Consider the following 16,355-nt stretch of genomic DNA (forward strand, 5'->3'; position numbering starts at 1 on the left):
TTTCAGTTAAATATTTAGTAAACAAAATATGCTACATGCTTAAAAATTTCTATAAAAACATTACAAACATTTTTCTCTAAGAGTAATCATTAGATAATAAATCACGATGATTTTGCAGCAAAAGCAATCTTTTTCTCTAGTGACCACTGTTCATTTCCATTGTTTTTGTTTCACTATTCCTCACACTGGTCAAAATTTAGTTGCAAAATATTTAAATCAGTTTCAACTTTAATATAGTATTAAGTATACAATCGTTTTCCTCTTAAACATTTCTCAGAATACTATATTTCACTTCAACGGAATCGTATTAAAGATTTATTTCAATTGTTTTGCAAGAAGGTTGCATGATATTATGATGCCAGTAATAATCGAAGAGACTAATTATGGTAAAATTACCTTACTGAATGGGAATAACATTTCTGGTGGAAAAGAAACATAATTATTGAATAAAAAAAAAATAAACGGTATAAAAACCATTCATTTGGCAATTTTCCGTACATATGGTAACGGTTTACTAAAAATCAAGGTTATCTAAATTGCAGTTCTTATTATCACACATATCCTGAAAAATACAAAACTAAGAAGTAAACTTAATCTAATAAATATGTTCTATGCGATGCTCTATTACATCGTTATAAAATTACGGTGTTACCACAATTACCAAATCCTTTTTTACCTGTTTTAAAACCATATTTAGTTGCTAATTTTACCAAAATCGTAACCAAGTTAAAATTGCCAAGTTTTCTGGTGCTCCCATGGAGCCAGTAACAGGGTAATTTTTACCATATTCTGGTAATTTCAACCATACTTTATTCTCAGTGTAAAAAAGAAGAAAATAATTTACTTTAGTCAGACTAAAAAAGAAAGGGCGTATCTCTTTCATTATAAACTTCAATCACCGCTGTTAATGTCTCTACGTTTTTCTATGTCAAGGGATGACTACGTTAATTAAAGACAAGTATTATTATTTTTTTTAAAAAGTCTTAAAAAAAAGAATTTTATTTATCCGCTTTAGATCACTCAAAAAAACACAGTTTTTAAATTTCTATTGTTTTATTTTATTAAAAGGAATTTTTACCGATTAAATTCCCCTAACTCCTCCATTTTAGTTCATCGTGCAAGAAACTGCATGAATCTTCACACGTTCCTAAAAAAATAGTAAAAGAATTATAATCAACATTTTTAATATTAACAATCTACTTCTGTCCTTGCTTGCCTACTTATAAAAAGAATGTTAAAGGGAAGTGAGTATTCATTTCATTGTCATGTGATTTAGATTGCCGATGTAGTCCGAAATAAAATAAAACGCATCAAACCTTATTTAACTTCCTACACGTGCAAATCTATCTCAACACTTTAAGAGTTCATCAAACTACTTATGGTTGAGATATATATCTCTCTTTATCTCTATGCAAATATATTTAAAGATTTTTTTTTATAAATGTTTTCCATTTAGAAAATGAAGTTAGTCATTGATTATCGTGGTACGAACAATTTGTGAAGGTAAGTTTTTAATCATTTTTCAAAGTATTTTTCGCGAGAACTCATGCATTAATTGTTAACATTTTAAGTATGTTTATGTATAGTATCAAACTTTATTTTGAAAAATAGTTAACATTTCTGGGACTTCAAAATATTGGTTATGGTTTTCATCTTAGACTTGGTAGTCATATGAAATAACTCTTTTCTGTAATATACTAACCATGTTTGTAATATGCTATTTTTACTATATTATGTACTATTTTGAATATACTATGTTTGCAAAAGTGATTTATGACGGTTAGGCTAAATTCGGTCTATGCTAATAATGAAAGTAGCACAAAAGGTCAAGATGACTTTTAGGTTAAGTATTACCTGTCTTTTAGTCAGAGCGGTCTATGCTAATTATGAAAATAGCACAAAAAGCCTAGATGACCGTTTAAGTATTGCTTATTTTTTAGCCAGCACAGTTTATGCTAATTATGAAAATAGCTCAAAATGCCAAGATGACTGCCCGGTTAAGAATCGCCTATTTTTCAGTCAGTGCGGTCTATGAAAATAGCACAAAAGGCCAAGATGACTATTCTGTGTAGTATTGCCCATTTTTTAGTCAGTGTGGTCTTTACTAATTATGAAAATAGCACGAAAATCCAAGATGACTGTTCCGTTAAGTATTTCCCATTTTTTAGTCAGAGCGCTCTATGCTAATAATGAAAATAGCACAAAACTTCATGATAAAACTGTTGCCTATTTTTTTTCAGTGCGGTCTATGATAATTATAGGAGCCGTGATGGCTCAGGGGATAGAGCATTCACCTTCCAATGAGGTGACCCGGGTTCGAATCTCAGCGATGACTGGTTGATTCGAAATCCGCACCGGCTTGCATTGACCAGAGCGCTGACGAAAAATGTCCTCAATGGTAGATGGATCACGGCTTAGAGTCCCCTTGCCGTCGGGCTAATCGTGGAAAGTTTTGGTGGTTTTTCTCTCCATGCAACGCAAATACGGGTTAGTTTTATCAAAAGTCCTCCATGAAGGCACATTTCTCCCAATATTTAGTCCAGGAATTTCCTTGTCTTCTAGATTGGGTTCAAAATTAGAAAGTTACAGAGATAAAAATTGGTAGCTGGAAACTAAAAATTGGGTCGGCTGTTCAACGACGGTTACAAAATAAAATATACTAATTATAAGAAATAGCACAAAAATTGTATAATAAATTGTATAAGAATTGTACAAAAATTGTATAAGAAATAGCACGAAAAAAAGATGACTGTTCTGTTAAGTATTGGATATTTTTAGTCAGAGCGTTTCATGAAAATCGCAAAAATTGTTTGGATAAAAGAAAACCCCACTTTAGCGAAAATTAAAAGTGTTTGATATCTTGATTTTAAATTTTTTGAAAAATTATTTCAACCATGCGTTTCTTTCGGCTCATTAAAATAGTCAAATTTTGAGAGCTAGTTTCATTGATTTCAATGAATATAGATAAATGAAAAAATGGAAAAAAAAAAGAAAAATGATGTAAAAAGTTTGATAGGGTAAACCAAGAAGTTAAGCAACAAGTAAATTAACATTTTATAGATATTTTTTAAAACTAAGTTTTTAAAAGTTTTTACTTTGGTAACAGTAGCTTACATATAGAACAATAGGAAGTCATCTAACAATGCATTTGGTTACCTGGTCATATAGTCAAAAAATTTTGAATTTGTTAGTATCTCTACAACGCATTGTTTCTTTGACAAAATTATAAGGTCAGTGTTTGTAGTTATTTGTTTTAAGTTCAATTAATTGCATGTGAAATGTTATTTTTCTCTCTGTGAAAAAGAGAATTCAAAATATGGTTATAGAAGTTATGTTTTATTTATTTTAAGTATCATAGTATAAGTAAGTACTGAAATTAAGGGGTTTTATTAACTGGATTACCAAATGATGTAAAGTCAATGAATGAACGAGTGTTCCTTTACTGAAATTTTTCCAAGTTAAGGAAAATAAAAGAGCATTTTAATTTTCTTGTACCTTTAGCCCTATTATACAATAAAATTCTGTTGAAAAATACGCAAAACAACTTCTAGGCTGTGAAGAAACAGGCATGTTCCTTCACTGGGAATAGATTTGCCAGTGAATGAACAGTATGTGTGAAATATGATTTTACGTGGCTCTAAGATAATTAGTAGTTCTTCGATATAGAGGACGCCTAAAATTCTGTTAAATGTTGTATGAATAATTGCTAAATAACTTCATTTCAAAATGCTAATTCAATTGCCAAATTTATGAAAAGAATTATAATTATAATTTATTTATTATTTATCTTTATAAATGTAATGTTTAGTTACATCATACGTTAGACAGCTTAATAAACTAAGTTTACTAATCTAAAACTAGATAAATATAATAATAAAAACTTGAATAGAATATTTCTTTGCTAGCTTCCGTGCCAATAATTAGCTAAATTATTATCCTAATGCGGTTTTTAACGTCATAACGGAAACGGGTAGGAAAAATCCATTTAAAGACAATCATCCAGGTGAAAAATGGGTGAAGCTTTTTTTAAGACGACATCAACGCAATGCGAATATAATTTCAAAAAGCAAAGCTTCCCTTACAGAGAAAAAAGTTCCAGAGTGGTTTAAAGAACTTTAGAGAAATCTTGAAGAGGAAGGTGGCCCTGGCATTCCTTTAGAAAGTGATCGCATCTACAGGAGTTGCATATTGTCCTTAAACAGGAAAAACCTTTGGCGCTAAAATTATAAGGATTTATATTCTATAGTTCTTAGGAAAGAAAAAGAAAAAACAACAGCTTTGATCAACATTTCAGCTGGTGGAAAGAAGTACCTCTAATGGTAGTTTTTCTTTGCTGAAGAATTCCTCGAAGTATTGCAGAATCTGTTCCTGCTATATATTTCATTGGAAAAAGTTATTCAGAAGGGAATCGATGACCGTAGCAACATTTTACGAATATATTGCAAATGCTTCTACCCATAGCTGATTAAAAATGCTATCAAATTCCCTATTTTGCTTAATCTAGATGGGCATAAGTCGCTTATCAATTTGAAAATGAGCAAGTTTTGTTCATAAAAATAAATTCTCTGGTTTAGCTTTTTACCTAATTCTACTAATGTACTCCAACCTTGTGATGTAGGCGTATTTCGGGCTTTAAAAGCTTTATGTAAATCTTCCGTTAGATCTTGAAAATAAAAGATTTGTGAAACAATATGTAGAGTGAATTTTATACCCATTTTTAAATAAGCTCTTGAGGCATCAATTGATGAAGTTAAAATTTGAAATACTGTGAAGAAATGAAGTATTTTTGCATTTGATGTTGAAAATGTGACTTTACCAAATGCATGCAAGACAGACACGTGTTAATGACCAAAAAAGCTTATCAATAAAACACATACTTTAAGAGTATCGATTCACAATTTCTTCAGAAGCTTAAGAATGAAATCTCTCAAGATATGTTATAAATTTTTAAAGGAACACTGACAGAAGAGTCTAATCTTCCAAATATCCAATAGCCTGTGCTTTTCTCAATATGGAAGAATTTATTGCGAAAAGAACATATGGTTAAATCAAACTTTCGCACTGAAGCTGAAACAGCTAACTTTAATAATGAATGTATCTTGAAAACTGATTTTGAGATATATCCTCTTGAGGCATTGTTAGTTAGTCAAAAACAATTGATTCTACAAGTAATCAAAGTCAGACAATAGTAAGTACTGCTGAAGACCTACTAGACTAAGTCAACGAGAGACAGATTTTCCTCAAACTTCGAAATTCCTTTCCCTGGTGTATTATCCAGTGAGGAATTTGGAAAAGTGATAAAATAATAATAATAATAATAAAAACATCATTGGATAACATTATGATAAACATTCATTATTCAGAATCAACTACCAAATTGTGAGAAAGAAAATGAAAAAAAAAATTATTCTGTATTTAACTCCACTTTACTTTCCATTTCACGAAAAAAAGTAAAATTTCAAACAAAAAATCAGTCGAAAAATTTTTAAATTTTCCGCATTACTTGTGGTTATATGTTGTAATTTCATAAAAGGTCTTGTTTTAAAGCATTTATATGGCTAATGAATTCATAAAGTGAATGAAGTCACAAAATTAAGTGTTCTTTAACTGGAAAATTTTGCGTTCTTTTACTGGTAAAAACTGTTCCTTCACTTGGTTATCTTACTACTTATTATTTGGACCACGAAAAGCTTAAAACAATATTATATAAGTTCCCTAAAAATTCTTTTACATAATTTGCATTTAATAGGAAATATATTAACACTATTATTTAACTAAAATTACAAATTTCAGAATTTTCATGATTTTTTTAAAGACAAGCCTTCACTGGTTAGTTTACCCTACTTCTTTTAATATCTAAGCTGTTAGTCTGTTTTAAAAAAATAGAATTTTTTTTGCCAAGCTAAAACTAAAGTCACACGCATATATGAAGTAGCATAAAGTTAAAACATATAATATAAAACAGAAGCTTTACTTTAAATTGAAAGTTTTTATTATGGGAATATTTTTCCATTTTTGCAAAACCACTTCAAATTATATCTTCGAGTTTGTTTAATATACAAATATCACTTGAGTAAGTAGGTAATATTTCATACGGTTAGAAGTTTATGTCACTATTTGTGGTATGAAAGTTTATCGGTGATAAAATTCTGATATAATTATTACGAAGTGCTCTTAAGATATCTAGTAAACCTTTAATCTTTTGATTTTGATTTATTTTTAGATTAATACAATTCTTTTGTAAAAGATATGCTATCTGTAAAGTTTAGTTTCAATCAACATATTTTTAAAGGTGCTCTTTTACTAATATATACCTGAAGCTATGAAGTTGTATTGGGCATTCGCGTTTGGTAAGTGAAAAATAGGCTTATTAACTTTATTAATATCAGAATATGTTCTTGTTTTAATTTTCCTTCTCATAAAAATGAAAATACTTTTTTTTAAAAAAATATTTTAAGAAGATGTATCATTTTAGAGTTTAAAATAAACCTTTTTTTACTGGTGCTAATAAAAATAATACATAATGTATGGCAAGTATTTCTTAAAATTTATTCTATGCGAAGAAACAAATTAGCTGTCCAGATATGACTTTTGATAATCATTTTTAAAAAGTGATATTTGTAAAAGTTGATTTCTCTGGAACTATTCGACCAATTTCACTCAAATTTCGTATTTTGCCACGTAGAATGGCATTTTTTTAAAACTATTTGAAAAATTCTTTCCCTTAGAATTCAAATTTTTTCGGCCATTATTTAATAAAATAATAAAAAATGATAAATATTTACTAAGAGTTATATTTTGCAGGAAATTATCTTTGGATAAAAAAGATTTATAATTGTAGGCAAACATTTTTTTCATTTCGCTTAAAAACTTCCAGAGATAGGGCGAAATACGCACACAGTAAACTTAAACCTCTGACCAAGCTTTTGGAACCATATTGTCATGATTGCGACTACCCCCTATATTTTGGGGGTCAGAAATTCGAATCCATAGGGAAAAAGATATGTTTACCCAGAGAAGGTACGTTTTCGCGTTTGATTTCGTAACTTAAAAAATATAGTTCGCACTTATTATTTAGCATATTTGAGGTTACCTTTTCAAACCTTTAATATTTAGTTCTAGAACGTAAAGATCTGATCATTAGATTTAAAGTTATTTACGGTGGTCCGTTTATTTTTGTTTATTTATTTTTTTGCGCACTGTACGTGGAAAATATTTTTATGCACAATAAAATATAAATTGAATAAAGAATAAGATATTTTTTCCATGCAAGTAATGGCAACACTTGTAATTTTACTTGCATACATTGACTTTGTTTCCTGCATATTTTCATGAGTTACGCATTGAAACCATGCTACTGATTACTGAAAAAAAGTGAAAAAGCACATGCTATTACCCATACGAAAATACAGTATATACTGGAATTAATTTTACAAAATTGACTTCCTGTAAAATATTGAAATTAATTATGTTTATAATCTAAATCTCTTGCTCATTCATGTATTAAAAACTCACGAAAATTTAGTTGAACACATTTTTTATTTGATTTTTTTTGGCTTTAAAAGTTTTTCTTTTTTTTGTGAATTTTTCATGCATGAACAAGAAAAGAGATAATCCAAGAACAGTATTCTATTGATTATGATGAAAATAATACAACAGCCATGGAAATTATTTTAAGAAGTAAATGCGATATAAAATTTTAATTGCAATAACACATGTAAACTGTGTTCCTTATATCTATAAAATTTCAGTATTCACCGTTTTTCCTCATATGTACTTCCATTTGCTATTTCACATGCAAACTGGTTCTTCCTACTCATATTTATTTCTCTTAGAATTCATTAAAGGCAGCAAAAATTAATTAAAAAATATGTTTTACACTAGTGAATAATGATAAAAATTATAAAGCCAAGACAATTTTAATGAAAAAAATTTTTCTAATTATAATGCTAACATTTACTCAAAACGAGAATGAGGAAAATAGATATTTCAGAATTTTAAAGACATATTTATACAATTTTCATGCAGTGTCTTAAAAAATATACGATTTTTGTTTAAATTAGAAAAAGAAATCATGCAATATTGGACAAATTTAACATACGTTGCAGTTTTTTAAAATACCAACCGCATATCTAAGCTTATAATTTAAATGAATACCTTCTGCAGATCTGATGATGAATAATATTCATAAATTTTTCAGTATTGGTCAAATTAGCAGCATCTGATTCAGCATGCTTCTTAAAAAGTCTCACCGATTGTCGTTCGAAGTTTCAGGCGGATGACACTAGTGATTTCACTTTTTGCAAGTAAGTAAAATTTATTTTATTTTTTTTAATTTCAATTTTTTTTGGAATTATTCTGAAAAATTAAGTGAAGGAAGAGTTTTTTGGTGTTATATATAAGAAAAATTAAACAAAGTGAAAAAAGCACAAATAACACGGCAAAAACATGTAGATTCTGTAACGAAGAATTTACTTCTTTGTTGAAATACAAAATAAAAGAGGGAAACCCATAGAAGCAAAAGATAATGTCGAGCAAGTTGCAACAAGGAAGAAGAGGCTTAATGTATGGAGATCGAGTTTGAAGCAAAACAAAGTATATAAGATACAGGTGTTGCGAAGGGTAAGGTAAGAACCCCAGACATTGCATTAAGTAGAAATTGAAAGGAAATAGATTTCTAAAATTTTGAAAAATATGGAACGCTAGAAAAATTAGCGACTAAACTTATAGATTTTTTTCACAATTGGAATAATTACCGGAAATCTTTGTCTCTTTTAGCGGTATTATTAGTGCTTTTTCACGTTATATAACTTTACCTAATAAGTTAGTTAGTATTATTTAACTAATATCTTCAACTGTACTTGTTTTAAAGAGTTTTGAATCTCAAGGTTGTTCTCAAAGTTTATATAACTAATAAATTTATCAGTTCTTGAGTTTTTAATTCGTTATAGGTTTTAATTCATTTCTTATTTTGTGTCTTACACGAAAATTTCAACTACAATCGTGTGAGGATTAAATATATTTAAGAATGCAAAGTAAATGTAATTTTTATTGTCCTTTATGCTAATAAATAGAAATGCTGTTGAAATTCTTTTATAAAGTTTCTTTTTATAAACCAACATAGTGTCCATTCGTGGTGAGTGGGAGACGATGAAATTTGGTTTTGAAACACCAAGGAAAAAAATCCGAAACAAAAATAATCCATATTTCAACAAATAGATGGTATCTTTCATGCACGAAAGGAATATTTATACAATTCTGTGTGTTCCAAAGTCTCCAAAACCTCTATCACGAAATGTTTCTGTCTCCCCAATAGAATAAAAAACTGAAAATGATAATATGGAAGAAACTTTTAAGTTAAACTGAATTGAAATCATGTCTAACACATCATGTTGCTACAATAGATCTATAAGCAGACCAGACAATGGCTAAACACATTTCCAACTCGTTTATTACATTTTATATCCGGTGTTGAACTGACTATCCATTTTTGGGTTGATGACTTTCAATATTCAACTTAGCTGCCTGGTAATTTTGAACCCAAACCATAAGGCAAGAGAATTTCTGTAGCAAACATTAGGTCAAACTAGCCTCCATGGAGGACTTTTTAATGGAACCAACTCGCATTTACGTTTCATGGAGAGAAAAACCACGAAAACTTCTCCTGCTTACATTTGAAGGAAAGGAAACACTGGCCAGTAACCCGTCCATCACTAAGATTATCTTACTTCACCATTGAGATTGGCGCGTGCCGAGAGCAGCGTCGATTCCTGGGATTTAACTTACACGACCTCATTGCAAAGCAAGCCCTCTATTCCCTGATCCACTCCTTTTCTTGAATATATATTTTACTAAAATTAATTACACTCTATAACAAAAAATCTATGCACCAAGAACGCACTAAGGAGCGCAAAATCGAAGCTCGATCAGGCTGGAATGATGCCGACTGGGGACGTATAGTCTTTAGCGACGAATCCCGCTTCCAACTGTGTCCTGACGATCATCGAAGACGTGTTTGGAGACGCACAGGGCAGAGGGGGGATCCTGTCTTCCCTATTGCACACCACACCGGCGCTCAACAAGGCATTATGGTCTGGGGTGCCATTTCCTTTGACAGCCGGACCCCTTTGGTCGTCATTAGAGGTACAGTTACTGCACAGCGGTACGTCGACGACATCCTAAGACCTGTTTTGCTACCGTTCTTTTTGCAGCGATCTGGGCTGGTTTTTCAGCAGGACAATGCCAGACCACATACGGCACGTGTTGCTATGAACTAACTGTCTGCAAGCTTTTCAAACTCTTCCTTGGCCTGCCAAATCACCAGATCTCTCTCCCATCGAACATGCCTGGGATATGATGGGAAGGCGATTGCATTTGGCACGGAATGTAGATAACCTCGTTCGACAATTGGGTAGAATTTGGCGGGAAATACCACAAGAAACCAACCTGGAACTTTATCGCTCTATGCCACGCCGTGTGGCAGCTTGTATCCAGGCTAGAGGCGGGTCAACACCTTATTGAACTTGTTACTGTAACTCTGCAATAAATTATTCAATTGTTCTGAAATTTCAATCATTTACTATTCTGTAGATTGTCTTCCTATCGATCAGTTTTCGTTTCAATCGGACAACTCCTTCTTGGTGTGCGTCGATTTTTTGTTTTAGAGCGTACATATAAAAATAAATTTTATTTATTTATATTTTACAATACCAGTTTGTGGTTGTTCCTTCTACATACTTGCATTTTCTGATTTCCAATGGCAAAACTATACAAAAAGGAAGATAATACTGTGCAGAAATAACAATTAAAGGTTACAGATATCATTGTTTAAGGAGGTTTCGAGAACGCAAATATTGGTAAGAATATTAGTCGCATCTTAGAAGAGAAGCAATAGGTTCGATTCACGGATGAGCAAAAGGATGAGAAATAATAAAAAGAGCCCTTCACTAATCAGAATAAAATCACAACATTTACAAGTAGATTATCTTTAAATCGAGATCCTCAATCTTCCGTTGAATCATCTTCGCCCTAACCCAACAATTGTCTGTCTAATGCTATCTAATGCATAGTTTAACTGAAGGGAATTTTTTGCAGCAGCATCGCACTTTTTCTCACAAGGAAATTTGTTATTTATATTCGTATGTGGTTCTATAGTATGCTTAAGATAGACCATCAAGACTGGAACATTTTGTTGATACCGTTGATACACTGAGACAATTGATCGTATTGCTGCCGTGATCTGATGGCAGGATGAGTTTTTTTGAATTTATAATATAAACCAATAGTTGCTCCAATTCAATCTTGAGTACTTGCACCTCTCCCTCAGATGCTAATCTGTTTTTCCTCCAAAACAAGCACGGAGATAGAAGAGACTCGACAAAACTCTAGTGCCTGCAGACTAGCCAAACTTATATTTAATTTTAGACAGACTTTCTTTACTCCAAATTTTTTATTTCTGTTGTTCGTAAACGTATGTCAAGTTTCCTCGACACTCGCCTACCCGAACGGACCCTATTTGGTTCAAACAGTGTAATTTTAACTATAACTACTATAGAAATATTTTTATTTCTATATTTATGTGTTTATTTGTTCACTTTTACTCATAAATTTGATATACTTTTTTAGAATGATTAAACCGTTAACAGAATGCATGTATGAAGCTTCAACATCGTGTAAAACAGGATTCGAGCAATTGGCAGAGAAAGCATTATCCATACAAAATGATCTGTGTACAGAAGGAACATATTACTACAATGGTACTTTTTTAAATATGAATCAGAATATATTAAATTAGTAATATTATGTACTTAACTCATTTAAAAAATTCTCAATAAATAAAAATATACTTACTACAAGGGTAGACAACAATTCAGAATTTCTGGAAGTCAGAATCAAATTTTAGGATCCTAGCTGATGGAATATATTCAAATTTTCACATTTAAATTGACTAAAACTTTTTTATTTCGTTATCAGAAGAGTAATCAAAATTTATCGTAATCAAACGAGTAACAAAATATATAAATATTTAATTCATTTTTATGCACTGATATGCCATCACTTAGAATTCTTTGTTTCGGCCTTTATTGCAACGCAGTTATGTTGGCGAATTGAAAATAATCATTTTCTATTAACTGACATATAAGAAGTTTCCTGCTTAAATAATGTAATAAGTTTAGATTCGCAAATAGTTGTCGAGTTTTAAGGAATATTAAAATAAAAAGACAATTCGCTTAAACTTAACTCGCCCTAATTTGTCTCATGGAAGATGATTGATTTCAGCATTCGTTCAAGTCAATTTATTGACCACGGTTAAAAATATAAAAAAAAATTGTTAAACCTTGTTATTACCTTAAAACTCTCAACTATACATACAAATATGTAAAATGCTTAATTGTCCGACATTCTGCAATAATTCCACATACGGGGAATTTGCTGATTTCGATACAATTTCTAGCGCACAAAAATATGTAACAAATGATATTGAAATGGATACTACTTCTTTACATAATTCTAATTTACATTATCTTTACGTGTCTTAACTATTTTGACTATAACGGCTACACTATGTTCTCATTATCTCTCGATTTATGATTATTTAGTTTCTTTGGACCAAAGTGCTTTCGAATGTCGGGCAAATATTCATAAAACTCATCTAACATTTCTATTTTCCTTCATTTTTTAGCTATTAAAGGCGATAAAAATTGTGGAATGGAAATTTTACTTGAAAATTGTAAAGATCGTCAAAATAAAGACAGAAAGGAACCAAAACAAAAACATTATAATGGTGAAAATAACAATGCTTGCGAGTAAGTTCTTTGTTTGTTTTTTTTTTTTCTTTTTTTTTGTAATTTAATGTTTAGTAGAATTTTTTCCATATACCTCTCTCGGTCAAAATTAGTTTTTTTTAATAAGCTCGTTGAACAGCTACCCAATTTTATGGGTTTACGACTGCTAATGTTCAATTCCGTAGTCTTGTAATTTTGAACCCAATCCAGAAGACAAGGGAACTACTGGATCGAGTATTGGGAGAAATTTGCCTTCACGGAGGACTTTTTGATGGAGCTAGCCCTCATTTGCGCTACATGGAGAGGAAGACCATGAGAACCTCCCACGGCTAGCCTGACGGCAAGGGGACTCTAACCCATGATGCGTCTACCACTGAGAATATTTCACGTTAGCGCTGTGGTCGGTGCAAGCCGGATACGTAATTCGTATCGACTGGGATTCTAACCCGTTTCGCCTCATTGGAAGGCGAACGCTCTATCCCCTGAGCCATCACGGCTCCGCCAAAATTAGTTTGAAAGGTTTTCCTTTTATGTGCCCTATCCGATTTCAATAAAATGTTGTCATACTTCAGTTGTACATGAGGCTTTCAAAATAGAAGGACACTTTATGCAATACGGCTGGCCAACAGTTGGTCATTTTATTTGAGAACAAATTGAACGTTTCGCGAATTTTTTGCTTTAATTTTTCCAAAAAGATATCGGAATGTTTTAATTTTTGTTTTATTCATCTCTCTTTTTAATTATCAATAACGTAATTCAGTTTGAAAATCATGTCCTCCACTTCAGACCGTATGAAACATGATAGCTGTTCGTTAGTATGAAGCGTGAACATTGCATGAAAAATGTGAAATTCTAGAGTAAATGGAATCGGGCAGACAGTACGAGCATCGGCATCGAAATTAATGAAATCAACGTCAAAAACTAATTGCACCAATTTACGGTTTAAAATTAGACTATATTTTGCTGAAATGGTTTCGTCATAATTAAAAGAAAAGCTGTTATCTGGGGCGTTAAATTGTTGTTTTTTAAAAATAAGATACTTTTATACCAACTGTACAGAAAGGTATTTTATAAAGGGTCACATTAAAATTAAAAACTATAAGGAACTTAATTATTAAAACAAAAGTTTTAATAGTTTTTTATTAAATGTAAAAATTAGCCGATAGATTAAAAAAAATGATTTTGTCTTTATAATTTAAAGTACTATTATCTTTATAATTTCAATTTTATGCAGAATTTCTATCTCCAATTTATCAAATAAAATTATACGTTTTATTGCACATTACAAATGTATTTTTATTAATTTATTAAATGTTTATGCTTGTAATGTTTTATTTATTTACTACAAATTAATGTCGTATATATTTATTTATTAAGTTTTTATTTTAATTTATGATTGTTTTCATGAACTTGCCTGCTGCTAATTGTTTAAAACTTAATTTCTCTTTAGGCATATTGATGACAATCGAAACTGTATGCACCAGAGGTTTGAGAAATGTTCCAGAGATACGCAATACATCTTTCAGGCTACCTACGATTCTTTTACAGAACTGTATAAGAAAGTCTGCGAATTTTTGTCTTAAACTACTGTACATTAACTATTAAAAGTTTTTTAATCAATATTCAGTAAAACTACTTATCTACATTCAGAGAAAAGTCACTTGATTACGCTTTAAAAACTACTCTAAACTTGCTGCTTTACATAAAACTGCTAAACTTGAACACTGCTAAAACATGAAAACGCCTTTTAAAAAAGCATGCAATGAAAAACATTGTACGAAACAAGCGAAGAAAAACATTAAAATGAAAACAAAATATACCAGTGATTAAAACACGCATTCAAACCAAAAATAGAAACTAACAAAAATAGCTAATTAGAGATAGGATTATACTCTCATAAAAATAAGTTCATTGCTGAACCATAACCATTGTTCAGTGAAACCCGTTTACCAGTAAATTGACAACATGTCTAAGTTAACCTCTTTTACCAAGAACCGAATTTGTCTTATTTACTAAAAGGGAGTAAACCCATTGTAACCTGATCACCTACCTATCTTCCATGTTGACCACTGAAGCACTCAAATTTGTCTAAGACTGTCATTGAATGTCGTTCCAAAACGGTCATAATTTGGCCAGCAAGAGAAACATTTTCACGGGATGTTTTCTATGCTGCTATATTGTGTATTAAACTTTCATTGAATGCGGAAAATAGTAATATGAGGTGATTTAAAGGCCTTTGAGAATTGATTTTATAGGAAAATTATTAGCGTACATACACGTTATCCAAAAGAAGAACAGTGTATGTTTTGTGCTATGTAAACTGAAGCAAAATAAAGCACAAAGTAAGGAAATGGACATACTATAGCTTTGGTTCCCTAAACAAGAGCCTTCCTCTGTGTCCAAACACCAAAAGACTGCAGAAAAGTAAACACGTTAATTTCCTACTGTCACTTTGTGTTCAGACTCCGGGGAAGATTCTTGTTTACAGAACCTGCAATAATAAAATATGCAATTCTAAACGTCTTTTTTAATCTAGGACTCTTTTGAAATTACTTGCTGGTTTAGTAGGTTCCAGTTGGTTCCTTTCCATTGTGGAGTGGAAGGTAAAAAAAGAGCTGATTACCTCGCCATAATAGGTACCACTGTTTTGCGGAGACGCAATCATTCTTTGACTTTTCATTTTGCTAAATTTCTCATCAAAATGGAATTTGAGAAAATATTTAACTTGGAGTTGAATGCATTAGCTTGGAGAAGCTTGATTATATTTATGTGCTAGCGGATGTGCAATCCCGAACCTCACACGAAATTCTGTTGTTTGCCATTTTTCGTCTTTTCGCTGAACGCGATTCGCTCAATGACCATATCTTTGAAATTAGACTTAGCAAATTTGTTCCCTTTGCACAGCGTCCTTTTATTGGATGGCTCCTTTTTCCAAAAAAAAAAAGTGATGCCACGCGTGCTTCATTATTTGCATTAATTTTACAAAAAACAGAGGTAGTACTATCTTCGCAATATATCAGTGATATAAATATTTATATTTTGATAGAAAGTCAAAGCATAGTACTTTTTAATAGCTAAAGAGGTAAATAACAGAACAGATGATCCACTTGGTGTAAACAAATATGAACTACCTTTTTTTTATATTGGGGCTTTTCATATGTTGAACACTTTTGTGGTTTAAGCATTAATAGGTTAAGGACTCTTCGGCTTACTGTCTGTCTGACAGCAAATTGGAGTACAAGCTGCAACCATGGATAGTTGCCATACCGACACGTTCTTAAAAGTATGAATTGCATTTTTCAGAAATATTGGAAAGCCAGAACACTTAATGATTTGACTGCTAAAGCCTGGTATTTGTTATTTGTTACCAATAAATATATATTTACAGAACCGAAACTATACTTTGTCCATTTCTGTGCTTTATTCGCGTTTTTTTTCCTTTTACACATATTATATACGTTATTCTTATACGCCAAAGAGCCATCTATAACAATAGGCTCACCCAGGTTTTCCTGGTTTCTAGCCCAGGAACAATGCTTTCATGGGGCACATTAGGACCCACCCCAGAGG

At 31.2% G+C, this 16,355-nt stretch overlaps 1 protein-coding gene across 2 annotated transcripts; it reads left to right on the forward strand.

Moving 5' to 3' along the window:
* The first annotated feature begins 1,330 nt into the window (after positions 1-1,330).
* LOC107440633 (uncharacterized) lies at positions 1,331-14,405 on the forward strand. Of its 2 annotated transcripts, none has more exons than XM_016053602.4 (6): positions 1,331-1,503; positions 6,224-6,350; positions 8,201-8,306; positions 11,626-11,756; positions 12,683-12,806; positions 14,236-14,405. In XM_016053602.4, exons 2-6 carry the CDS (start codon positions 6,323-6,325, stop codon positions 14,366-14,368), a joined length of 522 nt encoding a protein of 173 aa, XP_015909088.2. In that variant the 5' UTR covers positions 1,331-1,503; positions 6,224-6,322; the 3' UTR covers positions 14,369-14,405. The 2 variants fall into 2 exon arrangements, with proteins under 2 accessions (XP_015909088.2, XP_015909089.2); XM_016053603.3 differs by having other exon boundaries at positions 6,293-6,350.
* The last annotated feature ends 1,950 nt before the right edge of the window (positions 14,406-16,355 follow it).

Source organism: Parasteatoda tepidariorum, chromosome 8 (genome assembly GCF_043381705.1).
Source record: "Parasteatoda tepidariorum isolate YZ-2023 chromosome 8, CAS_Ptep_4.0, whole genome shotgun sequence".
Lineage (NCBI taxonomy): Eukaryota > Metazoa > Arthropoda > Arachnida > Araneae > Theridiidae > Parasteatoda > Parasteatoda tepidariorum.